We start from the raw sequence: 21,465 nt of genomic DNA on the forward strand, positions 1-21,465 counted from the left end.
GGGTGTGCACTATCTTGTTATTTTGTAATTTAACATGATTTCATGTTTATTGTCTCCTAAGATATGTGTTGTGTGATTGATATGCGAAGTTGTGTTTGAATGTATTCTAATATCGTGCATTTATTGCATGTTATTTCTTACTCCGACTCGGGTTGTCTAACCCCACTATTTAATATTTTTTAGGTTCTGAGAAGGCCAAGTGATCTTACACCTACTTAGCTATTCGCATTTATGCTTGTGCACTTTGAACTTGTTAGTAGACACTTTGTTTGTGCTTAAAGGTGTCATACCTCTCTTTGTATGGTATCAAAGCTAGGCTCTTTTTGTTATTCTCATTTAAGTGCTCTTGTGTGAGTCATTGGTGGAGTGTTCGTGAGATCGTGATTGTGCAAGTGCTTGTGGATTGCGATCATGCATCTTTGAAGTTTTCAAGTAATCGTGTGACACATTGGTGGAATGCTCTTATTCTCCTCTTTTGCTTCCTCCTTCCTTCTATCTATTATCTCTTCTCTATTTTTGTAAAATGGATGACAATGAAAATGTCACATGTGAAACTCAATGATTTCAAATATGTAACATGGGATTCTATTATAAAGCACATTATTTTAGGAAAAGGGTTGTAGGAACTAGTAGATGGATCTGACCCCAAACCTAAGCTGGTTTTCAAGTGGTGGTTTTGGTTCTTCCTGTTAGGAAGATTTCGTTTTGGCTTGAACATTTTATTCGGAGATGCTTCCGAATCTAGAATATTATGGATGATTTAAACTTTTATTTAATTAAATTCAACTTATAATGATGTACTTTAATTTCTACAATTTAGTTAGTGAATGGTTTGGTATGACAAGTGTGAATCTCGAATTGTATGTTTTCCTTGAGTTTTAAAAAATAATGTTTTTCATAAAAAAATCAAGTTATAAATCGGAGTCTTTACACACATTGGTGGGCCTCTAGTTGGTAAAACCCTTGAGGTCCCCCTTGCCCAACAGAGAGTACCCAACTTCGACCTTGCAACAAAGGACACCACTCATGGGTTTTGAACTCGTGACTTCTGTCAACTTGGTAACATTCACAAGTCAACCCTATTAGATGAGCCGAGCTCTTGTGGGCCCCACCTAACTCTCCACGTTTTATAATTTCACCCCACTTCCTGAGCCAATAAGATAAAACAAAGTGAGAACTTCTCGTACAAAACTTAGATTTTTGCCAAGAACAATGTTGCAAGATACAAGACCATCTCACGTTATATGTATACTCTGATTAGTCATCAGCCGTGCATATTCATGTAATGGAAACTAAATGATGCCCCCTTCTTGGCATGGAGCTGAACACATAAATATGGGATTAAAATAATCGCTGTGTGTGAACACGCACGCAAACGCACAATTTCCAACACTTCTCAGTTGATCAATACTAACAAGCATATAGACAAAAACAATAAAATTTTGATGAAATGCCAGCCTAGAAAAAACTTGAGCTGGTGGTCCTCCGCTCCCACCATCTTTTCTTAGTCCTCTCTGCATTACCTTCTTCACTCCCTAACTTGTGCAAAATTGACTTGGCTTTCCGCAAACTTGTGTTGAATTGCCTTTTCCATGCTTTGAAATCATGTCTTAGTTTCCTTAGTTGGTCATCGACGTTGAGATCTGCTTCAGCCTTACCCAATTTCACCTCCTTCAAGGATCTTACGTCGTCATCAAAAACCTGTGTTCTCTGCTCAAATTCCTTTGCTAGACGACTGATTATGCTTAAACCAGTGCTCATTTCCCTCTCTAAAAAGACACCGTTGTTTCCCTGCCCTTTCTTTTCAGGAAAACTAGTACTCCAGCTTTGACATTCTTCATCTTCTCTACCATGGATTGATGCATCAGACTTCCTGTCAATGTCATCAATGGCCAGGCTCTTCTTTGCAGTCACAAGACTCGACTTCAATGATGTCATCTGCTTCTGCCAAGTCTCCTCCATTGATTTCATCTTCAATTCGTATCCAGACCATCTTGTCTCATACTGATGGAGCTTCTGGCGGAGGATAGCATTCTCTTCTTCTTTCTCTCGAAGGGCTGCCTCTGCCTTCAGTACTCTTCGCTGGAGTTCTGCCAGAATAGATGGTCTCACTAAGACATGTTGGCCGTCATACCCCTGAGACCCAAATTCAATTTAGTACTCTTAGGAGGGCACGAAGATTTAAAAACCATCAAAGCACTAATATATGTGTACATATAAGTTGACAATGCACAGAGAGATGAGTCCAAATGATTTTTCAAAAAAATTGTATGTATATAAGTTGCCAATTCACAGATAGATGAGCCCTTTGTGATTCAACAGCTGATAAAGACAGTTTATCATAAAAAAAGCACTACCATTATGGTACAAAAAGCATCACTGAATCAAGCATGCCAAGAAATTTACACACAAACAGATGGGGCACCGAAGCAGCTAACAGAGAGAATCATTACTGTTCCAAGAGACAAAAAGTGGCCAACTAGAAAGGAAATGGCTGGCTAGTCAGACTGAGAACTCAGCTGATTTATACAGTTCAAGATCATTCAGTAATACAAAAACTGTATGGAGACATACATAAGAAAAAGAGCCACAGCTATACACGAGAATAATGTAATCCTAAAATACACAAATAATTAATGCAAAAGCGCATGGTGAGAAATTTTCAACCATGGCAAGGCTGGATACCTTTTGAGAGAGTGTAGCCCTTGCAGATGGAGCCAACACCATGTGTCTAACATTGCCATGATCAGGAACAATTATTGCATTTATGAGTGTGTGTTCATGTGTGCAACTGTGCATACATGTGCTTGCATGTGCATGTATAATGGTACTGATTCTACTGAACCACCACAAGTTTATGTTGGTAACATATCCAATCACCAAAAACAATGTATCCTTTACATATGTCTACATTGGACTACTATTATGGAAGGTTTATTCATTGCTAACAAATTTCAAGATTTGATTTCCAGGAGGGTAGAAATCAAGCTTCCTATTAGATTAAGATTTCTATAATCATGAAGTCAGTGAAATTATTACATTGGACTCAACCTTCGCACTTGAAAATGGTAAACAGGTCATGCTGAACATATCCTGAAAACTAATTCTGGCTTCAACAATGGGATCCAAGCCAGCCAGCACGCATGCACACATGTATGCAGTGTGTATTTTCTGGTTTTATATTCTTGTTTACAAATTACAAGTCAAAAGAATGAATTTAGGATAAAAAAAGGCCTTCCATTTAAAGGCATTGATCAGTTCCCAGTGCGTAGAACACAACCAACCAGAAGAATGCAGCTCCACCTAAACCCACATGTCCATTTCATTCAATAAATAAACCAACAAAGCGTACCTCAGAGACTTCAAGTCCTCTAGCTGATTTAAGAAAAACAGCATCATTCGAGCACTTCCTCACAAACCAGCCACGAATAACTGTAAATAGAAAAAATCATGGCTAAAAAAAATTATGGCTAAGACTTGACTGTTATATAATATTTATATCTCAATAAGCAGCATAAATGATACTACCAGATTGAATCACTATTGAAGCATCACGGATAGCCAAATACTCTTTTTTAGCAATCTTGCACTTTATCTGCCGTTGTATAATACTGGCAGCTTTGTGCCTATGAATTAACATTGCATATTCCCTTCGTGCTCTCTCTCCCCTGACAACTGCAAGGATAGGCATTTCACAATAAAACAAATTGCTATAGTCACAAACTGAAAGGGAATTACATTTCACAAACCCAACTGAGAGACATTAATTCATACATGATTGAAGCACTGCTATTGCGCTCTTCATCTCTTTGAAATAGCGGCGGACTTGGTGACCTCTAAAATACTTCTGCACCCCAAGTATGCCATGAAGAGTGCGATTTCTTGTATCTTCAAGAGCACCAATCTGCACAGAAGAATATGAACCAGTAAAATTTTATTACCATGGAAACAAGAAAGCCAAGCAAAAGAAAAAAATTGAGAAAAAAAAGAGAGGAGAAAAGAATGGGCCTCCCCAAAATGGCAAAGAAAGTTTCAAGACAACAAAATATCTTGATGAAAATGTCACAGTTTCTCCTCTTATATCTCAAAGACTTTGATATAAAAATGTGGATGCCAGACCAGGATGACACTCTAGACCCATCAGATAGGGTTCCAATTGAATTATAAAAGAAAACGACAAATACAGTAGCATAATATAGAATACGAAAATGAAACGGTTGATAGGATTGTCTAGAAAATTTTGCATTTGGACCAGCTATGCAAACGTAGCCAGAGACCAAAGCAAATCATGAGAGGCAAAAAGAACAAAAACTGCACATCAAATTCAAGAATGATTTACCTGCCCAGTTCGGAAAAACAATTTACTATAGCCAACTTGATACATGTCTGGAAGAATATTGAACTGCTGAAGGATAGCAACAGACACGCTGAGAGGATCTTGAGATGCAACATTTTCCAAAAGAAGAAAACCGTACCTAAAAGGAAATGGACACACTGACAACAGGAAGGAGATGAATATTTACTAGTATATATGACGCAAAGCACACCACGTTACCTCCTGGCAAATTTTTGGTGTGACATCCTAGTAGGATATCCAGATCTAGATATGCGAACAACCTCCAGAACTCCACAGCATCTCAGTTGTTGCAACACAAGGCCCTGCTTATATATGCCAGGAACCTGCATGTTGTTTGGCTTTATGCATCTAATGAAATGAGGAGTGGTATTTTCCAACCTCTGCATCAACTTAAAGAGTTGACTCTGCAACATTCACATCAAAAGGAAAAGGTTAGAGGATTACACAGCGAAATCCATTTTGTACAAAATTTCATCTTCAAAAATGGTGCATCAGATTTTCCAAAAAATTTCCTCCTATGCCATGCACTCTCAAAAATGGCTCGTGAGTTTACCCAAAAATTTCCTATACATAAGTGCATGCATCCACACATATATATAAGGTAAATAGTTGGTGCTAATGATGATTTGATATCATCTAGTATAGTCATTGTTGCAGGTATTATCTACCTAATGGGACCCTATAGATGTTTTATCACAACTTTTTTTAGTAGGAAATATCACAACTTTCTATATTGTGAAAGTTTGGTGCATCGAGGGTCATTGATTTTTTAAATGTTAATTACAATACCCAAGTATCAACAAATTATAATCAAAACATGTTTTTTAATAAAATAAACTCTAAAGATAACATCTGTATTGACCCATGAACCACTCAATGGATTATTAAAAGTAAATGGACCTTCCTAGATATTATGTTTACCATCAATAGTATCAGATACAACCCTGATTTCCTTTGACTGCTAACATGAAAACCCTTTGACAACTCTGTAAGAATATTTTTTCCTTGGAAGATGGGTATAGTTTGGAGAATACATCTCCTGTCACCTGCATATGGAGAATTACTGTGTTGTAATGGCAAATTTGGTGTGAATTATTCAAACATTTTATTGACAGAATAATTACTGATTATATTTAGGCAAGTGATAACAGATGCATGGGTGTACCAGCATCAGATTTTCTCAGTCCACAACAGCGAGGGGGCTTTCCCAAGTTGACCATTGTGGTGTTGCTTGTATAAGGAAATGAGTTCCTTCAAAGATGTTTGCTCAATCACCAATAGTGGACATTCAAGAGAGTTTCACCAAAATACAAAAATGAACACTCAAAGAATAAAAAATGGGTTCTCTCACAAACACCCACTAAAGGGAAATAAAAACAAGAGATAAAAATACTGATTCTATTTATCTCAACATATGCAAGATTCATACATTTAACTCCGCCTGTGTAGTTATACACTGCCGGTCCCAAGCCCGGATAAAGGAGGAGGGTTGCGGTAGGCCTGTGACAGCCAGCATAAAAACTTTGTCATATCCTATGAAAATGAACCAATATGAGAATTTCGTTGGGGCGTTCCCTACTGAGCGACGCGCTGTACTCTCTAGGCCCGGAGGCAGTGATAAATGTGCAAGGGTTGCTAGGTCGTCGCCCAGAAGCGACGCGTCACACCGGCGCCCGGGTGTGGTGTCAAATAGGCAAGGGTTCCCTCACTTTGTTGGACGGGTGGGGGTAAAGAAGTTAGTCCAAGACCATAAAATTAGGTTAGCCACTTGGAACATAGGGTCTTTAACTGGTAAGTTGGTAGAGTTAGTAGATGTTATGTGTAGGAGAAAGATTGATATTTTATGTCTTCAAGAGACCAAATGGGTAGGTGAGAAAGCTAAAGTGATAGAACCTTGGGGATATAAGATTTGGTATACAGGAATAAATAGGAATAGGAATGGAGTAGGGATTGTTATGAGTCGTCAGTTTATAGATAATGTAGTTGAGGTCCGTAGGAAGGGTGATAGAATTTTACTTATTAAATTAGTATTAGGTACGAATATTATTAATATTATTAGTGTTTATGCACCTCAAGTAGGTTTAAATGATTCCATTAAGCATCAATTTTGGGAAGATTTAGATGGAGTAGTACAAGAGACATCCTATGGAGAAAAGCTTTTCATCGGCGGTGACCTTAATGGACATGTAGGCATTAGTAGGGATGGATTTGAGAATATCCATGGAGGCTATGGTATAGGAGAAAGAAATGAAAGTGGAGAAAGGATTTTAGATTTTTGTTTGTCCTATGATATGATCTTAGCAAACACTTGGTTTAGGAAGAGGGAGTCTCACCTAGTAACATTTAAAAGTGGGGTTAATACGAGTCAGATAGATTTTTTCCTACTTAGAAAGAGAGATAGGGGTTGTTGCATCGATTGTAAGGTTATACCAGGAGAAAGTGTAGCTACACAACATAGAGTCTTAATTTTAGATCTTAGAATTAGACAATGCCGCAAAAGGGATAGACATAGGATAGATCCTAGAATTAAGTGGTGGGCACTGAAAGGAGCTAAATAAGGAATGTTTGTAGAGCAGGTAGTTAAGGAAGTTGATTGGTGTCTCGAGGAGGATTCAGAATCAATGTGGAATAAGATAGCGGGTGGTATGAGAAAAGTGGCTAAGGAGGTATTGGGTGAGTTTAAAGGCGGTGCACCGCTAGGTAAGGATACATCATGGTGGAACGAGGATGTCAAATTAGCTATTAAGGTTAAAAGAGAGTGTTATAGAAATCTAAGTAAGAGTCGTGATAATGAGAATTTGGAGAAGTATATGATAGCAAAGAAGGAAGCTAAAAAAGTTGTTCGAAACGCGAGGGATAAGGTATATAAGGAGGTTTATGACAAGTTGGATACCAAAGAAGGCGAGAAGGATATTTATAGGCTTGCAAAGATGAGAGATAGGAAATCGAAGGATTTGGGTATGGTTAGATGTATCAAAGATGAAACGCAAAGGGTTTTAGTCAAAGATGAGGAGATTAAGGAGAGATAGAAAGATTATTTTGATAAGCTATTTAATGATAGTCATGCTCAAGATCTTGGAGACTTCTCCATTCCTTTTCATGAGATAAATCGTGACTTCATGCGCAAGATTCAAAAGAAAGAAATTGCAGAGGCTTTGAAGAAAATGAAATCAAGAAGGGCAGTTGGCCCAGATGGTATACCTATCGAGGCTTGGAAATGCTTGGGAGAGAAAGGTTTAGAATGGTTGACAAATCTTTTTAACTTGATTTGGCGAACAAATAAGATGCCTAATGAGTGGAGGAAGAGTACTTTGGTGCCTTTATATAAGAATAAGGGTGATATACAAGATTGCACAAACTATCGTGGTATAAAACTCATGAGTCATACTATGAAACTTTGGGAGAGGGTGATTGAGTCTAGGTTGAGGAAGGTTGTCATGATATCGGAGAATCAATTTGGTTTTATGCCTGGAAGATCAACTATGGAAGCTATACATCTTCTTAGACAACTTATTGAAAGATATAGAGAGAGGAACAAAGATGTGCATATGGTTTTTATTGATTTAGAGAAGGCATACGATAGAGTACCTAGGGACGTTCTCTGGTGGACAATGATGAAGAAAGGTGTTTCTCTCAAGTACATTAGTATAATTAAAGATATGTATGAAGGAGTAGTAACCAATGTCCGCACTTGTGGAGGGGTGACAACCAATTTTCCGATAACGGTTGGGTTACATCAAGGATCTGCTTTAAGCCCTTTCCTATTTGCGATAGTGATGGATGAGCTTACGAGATCAATTCAAGAAAATGTACCGTGGTGTATGTTGTTTGCTGATGATATTGTTTTGATTGATGAGTCTAGAGCTGGGGTTAATGCTAAGTTAGAATTATGGAGACAGACATTGGAAGCTAGAGGTTTTAAGTTGAGTAAGAGTAAGACTGAATATATGGAATGTCGGTTTAGTAAGCAACGAAGTAGGGATGGGAGTGTAGTGAAGCTTGGTGAGCAAGATATACCGGTGAATGATTATTTCAAATATTTGGGATCCATCATTCAAAAGTATGGAGAAATTGATGGAGATGTAAATCATAGGATAAAGGTTGGGTGGATGAAATGGAAAAGTGCTACTGGAGTGCTGTGCGATCGTAGAATGCCATTGCGGTTGAAGGGAAAGTTTTATAGGACGACTATTAGACCCGCTTTACTATATGGTACGGAATGTTGGGCTGCCAAGAGACATCATATTCAAAAAATGAGTGTAGCTGAGATGCGGATGCTTAGATGGATGTGTGGAAATACAATAAAAGATAAGATTCGGAACGAAGAGATACGTAAGAAGGTAGGTGTTGCACCCATTGAAAATAAGATGCGAGAGAATCGTTTACGGTGGTTTGGACATATTCGGCGAAGGCCTAATGATGCTCCAGTTAGAAGGTTGGAGAAATGGAAAAATATATTAGTTAAAAGAGGTCGGGGTAGGCCTAGGAAGACTTGGATGGAGATGATAGGAAAGGATATGAATGCTTTGAACCTCACCGAGGACATGGCGTTGGATAGAAATGATTGGAGGAAAAGGATTCATGTGGAAGACCCAAAATGAATTTCTTTTTTGGTTCATATCGCTGACCCCAATTGTTTTGGGATGAAGGCGTAGTTGTTGTTGTTGTTGTTGATGCAAGATTCATACATTTGTAGTGAGGCTTTGCCCCATATTTATGCACAAGTGAAGCATGCCATAGAGTCGTTGGGTCGCCATTGGTTCCCTATGTTGACTAGTCAACATGTGTTGACTAGTGCAAATGCAACCAAAAAACAAGAAAACCTAAAGAGACTATTCTTAATTACATTACATATGACTATATATATATACACATTTACATTTTTAACACTCCCCCCTCAAACTTACGGTGGATAACCAAAAGTTTGTCCAAAAGAAAGTGAAATCTAAGAGCATTGAGAGGTTTGGTGAAGAAATCCGCCAATTGATATTATGAAGTAATATAGGAAAGATCAATAGTATCGTGTAGAAATTCCTCTTGTAGATAGTGATAGTCCATCTCAATGTGTTTGGTTCGTTCGTAGAAGGTCTAGTGGTTGGCAATGTATATGAAACTCTTGTTGTCACATCATAATCGTGATGCTCCTTTACTTTCTACACCCATTGTCAACCAGCAATTTCCTTAGCCAGACCACTTCTATAGTGGTTGTAGTCATGACTTTGTACTCTACTTCAGTTAAAGAGAGAGAAGCTTTTTACTGCTTCTTGCACCTCCAGGAAATCAACGATTCACCTAAAAATACACAAAAACCAATGGTTGAGTATTGGTTATTTAGATCATCACTCTAGTCAGCGTCAGTATAAGCAATTAAATCTAAGGATGAGAAAGCAGACAAGAGAAGTCCTCAAAAATAGAAGTTTTAATATATCTAGTAATATACAAAACCTATGTCACAGGGATTCGGCTAGCAGGGTGCCGCACCCGCGTCGACGTGAGTGCGGGTGCGGTCAACCCCATCCTGGGTGCGTTGACCACACCCAGGATCATTTAGGTCCTTTTTTTTTTTGGATTTTTTTTTTGTTAAAAAAAAATTGCCCTATGAAATGGGCTGCGGAATTTTTAAAAAAAAAAATTCTGCTAACAGTTGTTGTTGCTCCTACCTTTTCAATCCTGATCCTTCTTTTTCGTAAAGGATTTTCTCTCTCCATAAAAAATGATAATGATGGTGGTAGCCTTGCTGGCTATTAGTATTCATTGTTCTCCTGACGAGATGGGTGCGTTATCGTGCAACTGTATATAAAATGAAATTTGAAAAAACCGCGTCGGGGGAACCCCCGACCCCCTTATATATATATATATATATATATATATATATATATATATATTTGCCCGTGCCACACCAAACTCCGCCTGTGTATAACTGTTTAGTTATACACTGCCTGTCCCAAGCCCGGATAAAGGAGGAGGGTTGCGGTAGGCCTGTGACAGCCAGCATAAAAACTTAGTCATACCCTATGAATATGAACCAATATGAGAATTTCGTTGGGGCGTTCCCTACTGAGCGACGCGCTGTACTCTATAGGCCTGGAGGCAGTGATAAATGGGCAAGGGTTGCTAGGTCGTCACCCGAAAGCGACGTGTCACACCGGCGCCCAGGTGTGGTGTCAAATAGGCAAGGGTTCCCTCACTTTGTTGGACGGGTGGGGGTAAAGAAGTTAGTCCAAGACCATAAACTTAGGTTAGACTCTTGGAACATAGGGTCTTTAACTAGTAAGTTGGTAGAGTTAGTAGATGTTATGTGTAGAAGAAAGATTGATATTTTATGTCTACAAGAGACCAAATGGGTAGGTGAGAAAGGAAAAGTGATAGAACCTTGGGGATATAAGATTTGGTATACAGGAATAAATAGGAATAGGAATGGAGTAGGGATTGTTATGAGTCGTGAGTTTATAGATAATATAGTTGAGGTCCGTAGGAAGGGTGATAGGATTTTACTTATTAAATTAGTATTAGGTATAAATATTATTAATATTATTAGTGTTTATGCTCCTCAAGTAGGTTTAGATGATTCCATTAAGCGTCAGTTTTGGGAAGATTTAGATGGAGTAGTACAAGGGATATCTTATGGAGAAAGGCTTTTTATCGGCGGTGACCTTAATGGGCATGTAGGCATTAGTAGGGATGGTTTTGAGAGTATCCATGGAGGCTATGGTATAGGAGAAAGAAACGAAAGTGGAGAAAGGATTTTAGATTTTGGTTTGTCCTATGATATGATCTTAGCAAACACTTGGTTTAGGAAGAGGGAGTCTCACTTAGTAACATTTAAAAGTGGGGTTAATACAGAGTCAGATAGATTTTTTCCTACTTAGAAAGAGAGATAGGGGTTGTTGCATCGATTGTAAGGTTATACCGGAAGAAAGTGTAGCTACACAACATAAAGTCTTAATTTTAGATCTTAGAATTAGACAATGCCGCAAAAGGGATAGACATAGGATAGATCCTAGAATTAAGTGGTGGGCACTGAAAGGAGCTAAACAAGAAATGTTTGTAGAGCAGGTAGTTAAGGAAGTTGATTGGTGTCTCGAGGAGGATTCAGAATCAATGTGGAATAAGATAGCGGGTGGCATGAGAAAGGTGGCTAAGGAGGTATTGGGTGAGTTTAAAGGCGGTGCACCGCTAGGTAAGGATACATCGTGGTGGAACGAGGATGTCAAATTAGCTATTAAGGTTAAAAGAGAGTGTTATAGAAATCTAAGTAAGAGTCGTGATAAGGAGAATTTGGAGAAGTATATGATAGCAAAGAAGGAAGCTAAAAAAGTAGTTCGGAACGCGAGGGATAAGGTATATAAGGAGGTTTATGGCAAGTTGCATACCAAAGAAGGCGAGAAGGATATTTATAGGCTTGCAAAGATGAGAGATAGGAAATCGAGGGATCTAGGTATGGTTAGATGTATCAAAGATGAAACACAAAGGGTTTTAGTCAAAGATGAGGAGATTAAGGAGAGATAGAAAAATTATTTTGATAAGCTATTTAATGAAAGTCATGCTCAAGATCTTGGAGACTTCTCTATTCCTTTTCATGAGATGAATCGTGACTTCATGCGCAAGATTCAAAAGAAAGAAATTGCAGAGGCTTTGAAGAAAATGAAATCAAGAAGGGCAGTTGGCCCAGATGGTATTCCTATCGAGGCTTGGAAATGCTTGGGAGAGAAAGGTTTAGAATGGTTGACAAATCTTTTTAACAAGATTTGACGGACAAATAAGATGCCTAATGAGTGGAGGAAGAGTACTTTGGTGCCTCTATATAAAAATAAGGGTGATATACAAGATTGCACAAACTATCGTGGTATAAAACTCATGAGTCATACTATGAAACTTTGGGAGAGGGTGATTGAGTCTAGGTTGAGGAAAGTTGTCATGATATCGGAGAATCAATTTGGTTTTATGCCTGGAAGATCAACTATGAAAGCTATACATCTTCTTAGACAACTTATCGAGAGAAATAGAGAAAGGAATAAAGATTTGCATATGGTTTTTATTGATTTAGAGAAGGCATACGATAGAGTACCTAGGGACGTTCTCTGGTGGACAATGATGAAGAAAGGTGTTTCTCTCAAGTACATTAAAATAATTAAAGATATGTATGAAGGAGTAGTAACCAATGTCCGCACTTGTGGAGGGGTGACAACCAATTTTCCTATAACGGTTGGGTTACATCAAGGATCTGCTTTAAGCCCTTCCCTATTTGCTATAGTGATGGATGAGCTTACGAGATCAATTCAAGAAAATGTGACGTGGTGTATGTTGTTTGCTGATGATATTGTTTTGATTGATGAGTCTAGATCTGGGGTTAATGCTAAGTTAGAATTATGGAGACAGACATTGGAAGCAAGATGTTTTAAGTTGAGTAAGAGTAAGACAAAATACAAGAAATGTCGGTTTAGTAAGCAACACAGTAATAATGAGAGTGTAGTGAAGCTTGGTGAGCAAGAAATACAGGTGGATGATTGTTTCAAATATTTGGGATCTATCATTCAAAAGTATGAAGAAATTGATGGAGATGTAAATCATAGGATAAAGGTTGGGTGGATGAAATGGAAAAGTGCAACTGGAGTGTTGTGCGATCGTAGAATGCCATTGCGGTTGAAGGAAAAGTTTTATAGGACGACTATTAGGCCTGCTTTACTATATGGTACAGAATGTTGGGCTGCCAAGAGACATCATATTCAAAAAATGAGTGTAGCTGAGATGCATATGCTGAGATGGATGTGTGAAAATACAATAAAAAATAAGATTCGGAACGAGGAGATACGTAAGAAGGTAGGCGTTGCACCCATTGAAAATAAGATGAGAGAGAATCGTTTACGGTGGTTTGGACATATTCGGCGAAGGCCTAATGATGCTCCAGTTAGAAGGATGGAGAAATGGGAAAATATATTAGTTAAAAGAGGTCGGGGTAGGCCTAGGAAGACATGGATGGAGGTGATAGGAAAGGATATGAATGCTTTGAACCTCACCAAGGACATGGCATTGGATAGAAATGATTGGAGGAGAAGGATTCATGTGGAAGACCCATAATGATTTTCTTTTTTGGTTCATATCGCCGACCCCAATTATTTTGGGATGAAGGCGTAGTTGTTGTTGCCCCTGCCACACCCCCGCACCCAGGTTTTTTGGAAGTGCCGAATCCCCGCACCCGCACCTGCACCCGCACCCACACCCACACCCGCACCCATGTGACATAGTACAAAATTGTTCCTATATAAACAACGGTAGGAGCATGCTAAAATTGGCTTGTTGTGTGACTTGCATGCGCAATGTCAGGTCTCGTAATTGAGAGATATGATAATGCCCCGACAAGTTGTATGCATGGTGTTGAATTTTTAAGTGGTTCTCCATCATCAATCTTTATTTTGACATTAACAACTTCAAGAGTGTCAACCTTCTTATCATTCGAGATACCAGACCTGACAATAATATCCAAAGCAAAACTTAGATTGAGTCAACATATATCCTCTAGAAGAATAAGCAACTTCTATACCAAGAAAAAAAAAACTCAAATTAGTCATTTCAAAATGTGTTTTGATAAGCTTTTTAATGTGTTCAACTCCCTGTTTATCACTACCAGTGATGATCATATCGTCCTGTGAACACCCCAAATTTTCCAAAAAATCCCTTTTTACCCCTGGGCCCATTCTCTGAATCAACTAGATCAATTTCTGATCAAATTTCCATTTATTCCTCGAATTCGCTAGAATCCAGACTCAATTTCCCTATCTGACCCAATCTTGGATCCAAATCGGATATCCGGATCCAATTCTGATCCCGGGTCTCTTATTATTCAAAAAATCAATTTCTTTATATTTTCTCAAAGGTTTTTCTCAACTCAGGATTCGATCTCAATTCAAAATCTGAATTCTAATGTTTTATCAAAACTTTCGGACCCAGATCCATTTTTAAAAATCAATTTCCAAAATTATCCCTATTTTTCTAAAAAAAAACTCATTTCAGAATATCTTGAATATTTTAAAATAATAATTTTACAAAAACCTTTCAAAAAACCCATTTGGGTCCCGCTTGTTAAAATCCTCACATTTTCGGGTTTTTTTTTCCTTCAAAAATTCAGAAAGATAGTTTGCCCTCCTTTTCTGAAATCCCTTTTCTTAAACCAAAAACCCCTTTTGAAAAAAAAATTCTTCTGAAAACCTTCTTTTGAAAATTCTGAAAAATATAGGGGACCCCTTTGGAAAAAGCCATAACGGTTTCCCGTTATAAATACACAGTCGAGCCCCCTTCGTTCTTCACCGCCTTCACCTCCCCATGTGCTCTTCTCCTTCACAGAATTCTTGATTCTTCTTCCCCATTCTCTTCCTCTACTTTCTTCCTTTTCCCTGCTTCTTCTCTTTCTTTTGTTAGAAAATTTTTGGATCGGGCCTGCAGGATGCTCAAAGGAGATCCCACTCCCTCTTCAATTGAAGATTAGCAATCTGAGTGCCATTCTTCTCCTCCCTCTCCTTCAAATTCTGAAGTCTCTACAAGCAAGAGGAACCAGAGAGCTTCCCCTCGGGTTCCACCAAAGCAGCATTGGCTCCCTCTTTCAGGATTTCTGCAAGGCACGTCTGTAAGTACCCCTCCTCCTCTGTTACTTTCCCTGAGTTTTCTATCAGCCTCTTTTCTTTTTTATTTTTTCCATTGAACGCACCATCGAGTTGCGATTGGGTTGCTTATGGCACCATTAATCCCTCTCTTGTGCAACAACAAAAGGAATTTCTTAATTCCAACATTTAGTTTTCTGCTCTATGATTCATTTTATTGGATTTCCTCGGTTTATATAAGGATCTATATATATGTCCCAACATTTATTTTCTTGCTCTACCGTGATTTGCATTTTATATATATATATATATATATATATATTCTGTTAGATTCAACAGACCATCATTTATCTGCATCTTCTTTTCCTTTTACTGGGCATCTGCATCAATCCACGGATGGCCATTTATGGCTAACGATGACGGTAGGAATTTAACCTGTTAAAATCCAATACCCAGCAACAACATTATGATGACCTCTGGTTCGATCTCATCGTGAATTCCATCTGTTTTAATTTGCTGCGAGAATTCATATTTGATTTACCTTGAAAACGCGTTATTCGGATTTAAAACCAGACTCACATTCCCTTGGGAATGGCCATGAGATCGACATTCATCAGATTCAGATCAGATCGGTAAGCCTTCTTCTTCTTGCAAATCTTTGTTATTATCTTCCTTATTTGTTCATACAAATGGTTTTCTGCATCTAAGGGCAAATCAATATCATCTATTCACTACATCATCTGTCGCGTGTCTTGCGGCTGTGTACATGCCATCGATTCTCTGCATCCAATGGTTTCCCCTTCTCTCTGCATAGCTTCTGCTTTAACGTCACAACACAGCATTGCTTGGTTTCCCATATGTCATTGTATTTTTTTACATCTTCGGTTGCATTTTTGTCATCCTCATTTTCATATCTGTGGCTTAGCATTTTCCCTTTTACCTTTTGCCATTCTGTTTTTCCCATTTATACTATGTTTCTTGCAGTTTAGTGGTTATAATTCTGTGTATTTGTGTTGTGATTTCATCTTGTTACTTTCTCTGCTACATCGCATCCCATCTTGATATAGGATTGAATGAGCTGCAATCCATTTACCTACGTTCATCATCCATCCCTGCATTTTGCATTTCATGTGCACCATATTTTCTGCAAAACACACTTTCATCCCCTCAGCACCAATATCATTAGTTGACAGTACCTGTTTATGCCTTTGAATAGGCAAACCTTCAGATTTTCTCAACCTTTCCTCTGATGCATTGTCATGTATCTTCAAATAACCACTCCCATTTGCATCAAGTTCTCTAAGATTCAGGAATGCATATAATCTGCCTTTTCAAATTGCTGAAGCTTCTTTCCCATTGCAAAGGGGTGACTCCATTACCATTAGAGACAGAACCTCCACTAAAGTTGCAAGTGTAACATGAGTCATTGCAGCAATACCAATGTCCATTAGCATCCTTGATATATGCACAATAGTGCCAAGATTCTGAACCTCTTGTTGGGAAAATTGTTGTAAGGCTTCTTTCAAAGAACCGCTCTGGAACAAATCCAGACTGATGTCCATCATGTCATCTATCTTATTTGACTCGGAACTGCAAGAAAGGCACTTGATCCGGCTTTGCAACAATCATACTTCTGTAATGAGATATTGCGGAAATATAAAGAGTGCATACAAGCACTTACAACAATGAATAAAAGAGACAATATCACAAGTCCACAAAGGGACAATACAAGCACAAGCCTTTAAGAAGGCAACAATATAAAAAGCCTCTTATTGAGAAGAGAGAAAGCTCTCAAGAATGAAAATACACAAGGGGTTCACCCCTATTTATACAAGAGGGAGAGGAGGAAAAAGGAGGGCCAAAGGGCCTCAAAAGGAGAGCCAAAAGGGGGCTCCCATAGAGTCGTTGGGAGCCCCCAACGGTCACATTTGTGACCGTTGGGGGCTCCAACGACTCTATGGTTGGAGCCCCTTTTAGTCCTCAAAAAATACAAAAAAGAATTCTAAAAAATAAAAAAGAAAATTACATTTTATGAAATTCGAAAATAGTTGTTTTCTAAAACAACTATGTGAAATTACAAAAATACCCCTATCGGGTATTGATGTAATATACAGTGTATATATATATATATTAGATACATTTTAACACCCCCCCTCAAACTTTACGGGGAAATGACGGAAAGTTCGTCAAGAAGAAACATGAAGCGAGGAGCCGGAAGAGCTTTAGTGAAGAAGTCCGCCAACTGATATTCTGAAGTGACATATGGCAGAGCAATAGTTCCTCGTAAGAATTCGTCACGAACATAGTGGCAATCCATTTCGATATGTTTAGTACGTTCATGAAAAGTATGGTTGCTCGCAATATAGATGGCACTCTTGTTGTCGCAACATAGCTTTGAGGCTTCGGTAATATCAACTCCCATGTCTTTAAGCAAACTGTGAAGCCATACAAGTTTCATTGTCGTGGTTGCCATAGCCCGATACTCAGCTTCAGTAGATGATAGTGAAACTTTCTGTTGCTTCTTGCATCGCCAAGCAATCAAAGAGTCCCCTAAAAAGACACAAAAACCAGTAGTTGAGACTCGATCATTGGGATTACCTCCCCAATCCGCATCAGTATAAGCAAGAAGATTCAAGGAAGAAGAGGAGGATAGAAATAGCCCTTTATTGATAGTATTCCGAATGTAGCAGATGATTCGGAGAACAACACTCATATGCACAGTTGTAGAAGCATGCTTAAATTGGCTAACTGAGTGAACCGCATGAGTGATATCTGGTCTGGTGATGGTTAAATAGGTAAGAGACCCAATGAGTTGTCTGTAAGGTGTAGGATCTTCCAGAAGAACCTCATCCTCCAACCGCAATTTGACATTAATAACCTCGGGAGTCTCTACTTTCTTATTATCAGAAATCCCAAACTTAGAACATATATCTGCAGCAAGCTTCATCTGTGACAAAATATATCCTCTAAAGGAATATGCAACCTCAATGCCAAGAAAATATCTGAGAAAACCTAAGTCAGACATATCAAAATTATCTTTTAACATATTTTTAACATTGATAATACTACTTTGATCATTCCCAGTGATAATCATATCATCAACATAAAGCAACAAAATTACGATACTAGAACCTGCATGTTTAACAAAAAGAGCAGTGTCAGTATAACAAGAGTGAAATCCTAACTTTATCATGATATTACTGAAACGATCATACCAAGCTGTGATCATCGCAAAATTTTTCCTCTCTCATAATGTTCTCTCTCTTCCTTCTCTTTTCCTTTCCTACCTCTTATTTTCCTCCTTTTTGAAGGGAGAAAAATAGAAGTCGGAAAGTGAAGAGAGAAGAGAAAAGAAGGGAAGAGAAGAGGAACTCTTTGGCGGGTCTCACTTGACCTTAATTTTAAAAATATTTTGAAATAACTCGCCTCCGTTTTTGAAATATTTGCGGGAAAACTAGGAGACGGGATCCGCTCGTCGGTACGAGGTTCGACCGTTCCCGGCGCCTTCACCAGGGGTAATCGAACCAAGGGTCGAATTAATGCCTTTTGCTTTGCTAAGAAATTATCTAAGTATTTATCCTAAGTCTAAAAATGCACAATGAATCATGCTGGTGAAAATGCAAAGATGTATGCCTTTTTAGAAAATGTTTTGAAGAATCCCCAAGTGAATCCGATAAAGTGAAGAAATGTTTTCTAACTTAGAACTTAAGATTAAAGTTCTAAGTTTTAGAATAATCAAGAGCTTGGGAAAATAAATCTGGAATTTGGAAATTGATCTTGAAGTCTTGAAATAAAAAGAGAATGAAGGAAATTTTCAAAGTCATAAATGGACTTTGAATTTAGAAGTTTTGAACTTGGATGAATATTTGGAATGGAATTGAATTCCAATTTTGAAGTTTTGATTTTAGAAGGAAATGTGGGAAATCTAAAGGAATTGAGAAATGGGATTTGTAACAATTGGAATTTCAAGATGAAATCCGAATCCAAGTTCTGGATTCTGAATAGAGTTTTGAGTTGATTTTTTGGATTTAGGATCCGAAATAGGAACTCGGTTTGAATGAAATAGAATTGGCTTTAAGAATTGGAATTTAAAGTGGAATTTGGATTTTGGAATTTTGAATGGAATCGGATTCAAGATTTGGAATCCAAGATGGTATTTGGATCTGAAATCTGAGATCCGAGATAGGGTTGGACTCTGTATCCTAAATGGAATTTTGGATCTGAAGTTTGAGATCCAAAGTAGAATTGGATCCTGGATCCTAAGATGGAATTGGATCTGAAAATCTGAGATCCACAATAAAATTGGGTTCTGGATCCTAGAGTGGATTTGGATCTGAAGTCTAAGATCCAAAGTGAAGTTTGAGTCTGGATCCTAAGATAAATTTGGATCTGAAGTCTGAGATCCAATGTAGAGTTGGGTTCTGGATCCTAGAATGGATTTGGATCCGAAGTCTAAGATCCAAAGGAGAATTGGGTTCTGGATCCTAGAATGAATTTTTGGATCTGTGATCTGAGATCCAAGGTGAATTGGGTTCTGGATCCTAAGAATTGGAATTTGGATCTGAATCTGAGACCCAAAGTAGGGTTGGATTCTGGATCCTAAGAATTGGAATTTGGATCTGAATCTGAGACCCAAAGTGGGGTTGGATTCTGGATCCTAAGAATTGGAATTCGGATCCGAATCTGAAATCCAATGGTAGAATGAGGATCTGGATCCTAAGAGAAATTTGGATCTATGATTGGAGATCCAAAGTGGAATAAGGATTTGGATCCTAAAAGGAAATTTGGAGTTAAATCCAAAAGATGAATCAAGAATTTCTAAGTTTAATTTGAACTTAAAAAAAAATGAAATTTAGAACTTGAATATACAGATGAATTTCAAAGTCAAATTAAACCTTGAATTTCTGAATTTGGAATTTAGAAGATGAATCGAGAGTCTCAAAGTTTAAAATTGAACTTTGAGTTTTGATTAGAGTTTTGAATATAAAGTGAATTTGGAATTTCAAAGTCAAATTGAACTTTGAAATCCGATTTGAATTTGAATAAAAATGACTTTGGAATCTCAAAGTTAAATTAAACTTTGAGATTGAAAATAAAATTGAATTTTGAAAATGAAAGGATGAATTGGATTTTATAAGAATTGAAGATAGATTGAGGAAGATGTTTACATCACTTGGAATTTTTGAAAAAGGAATTTTGAAAATATGATGCAGTTCTATCCTAAATGATGAATGATTTTGAAGAATTTTGAATTTAGACTTTGAAAAGCTATTTCATTCTTTAAATGAATTGAAATAAGATTGAAAATATAATACATCCTTGACTATGGTCATTGAATGTATTATATAATAATCTATATTTAAATTCTAGTGAAGAATAAAACACATTTTGTGCTTTTATAGAGTTTAGAATAGAATTAACCCTCAATATACCCTGACTATGGCCATTGGTATATATATTGAATTAATTTTAGATTAAATTCTGATAAAAGAAGAAAATATTTAAGAAAATATGATGAATTTTGAAAATGGATCCAGTGTTATTTTGTAAGAGATAAAAATGCTAAGTTTTTGTCCACACCCTGACTATGGCCATTGATGTGGATCATCAACTTAGTATTTATTATCTCTTACGAAATGGTGCATGTGCCATTCGTGTTTTACCATTGTGAGAATTTGAGAAATAAAGAAAAAAATGCATGAAAAAAACAGCAATTCATGACATTTACCATGCTCATTCATTCTACCTAAAGCAGGAAATGTAAATTCTCATTGATGATCTAATTATTACATTATGGATATGACTTCTGAAGGGATGGAAAATATCTAACTTGAAAAAGAGAAATCTATAATCCTGAAAAACAGGGTTAACAATTTATGACATTTGCAAGGCATAGAAGAAAATCATGCTGAAAGTGATATACACATGATCACGATTAATGAAAGGATGCCTATGCTATGTATAATATGTGATGTAGGTGATGGATATTAAAATATGCATGTGATATGCTAAACTGGTGTATATTATGGTACGCATGGTAATGCTAAAGCATATTAGGCAAATACAAAGGACTAAATGCATGCTAAGGCTGGTGTTAACATATGTTACAACATGTTGAAACTGCTAATGTGTATGCTTGATGGGAAAACATTAAGAAAATGTTAAAGACTGATAAAATATCTACTATGATGGTCAGCAATCAAAAGGGGATTGAAAATTACTTTTCCACAGTAAGCACAACAAGATTCAGAGGTACCAAGCAGCCCACTCAGCTTGCAAGACCTTACTGGAGGATGATGACACTGGTTATCAGAGTTACTCAAGCTGTTGGGCAATACACAGATGAGAGGACGCCGGATATGATAGTGAGGTTATTCCTTGGCTAAACTTCGAGTGAGAGAAGGGAAGTGCGGCTACGCGATCTTGTTGCAGGGGTCAGCTCCCAAGGGAAGAAGGGATGCGTGAAAATAGATGGATTCCAATGGCCCCCCCTGTTTTGATTTCAACAGCTTC

The 21,465-nt window shown here is 37.6% G+C and overlaps 1 protein-coding gene across 1 annotated transcript in view; it reads right to left on the reverse strand.

Annotated features, from left to right (window-relative positions):
• Nucleotides 1–1,297: 1,297 nt before the first annotated feature.
• The window catches only part of LOC149842343 (myosin-1-like), a 107,427-nt gene continuing 87,259 nt past the window's right edge, over nt 1,298–21,465 (reverse strand). Inside the window, exons 18-23 of the mRNA XM_089999077.1 lie at nt 4,556–4,761; nt 4,340–4,475; nt 3,775–3,904; nt 3,529–3,675; nt 3,353–3,432; nt 1,298–2,136 (exon numbers count right to left, since the gene is read on the reverse strand). Coding sequence (XP_089855203.1) covers nt 1,459–2,136; nt 3,353–3,432; nt 3,529–3,675; nt 3,775–3,904; nt 4,340–4,475; nt 4,556–4,761 — 1,377 coding nt within the window. The 3' untranslated portion in view covers nt 1,298–1,458. The remainder of the gene's footprint in view (nt 2,137–3,352; nt 3,433–3,528; nt 3,676–3,774; nt 3,905–4,339; nt 4,476–4,555; nt 4,762–21,465) is intronic.

This window comes from Nuphar pumila, chromosome 3 (assembly GCF_984573655.1).
Source record: "Nuphar pumila chromosome 3, dmNupPumi1.hap1.1, whole genome shotgun sequence".
Lineage (NCBI taxonomy): Eukaryota > Viridiplantae > Streptophyta > Magnoliopsida > Nymphaeales > Nymphaeaceae > Nuphar > Nuphar pumila.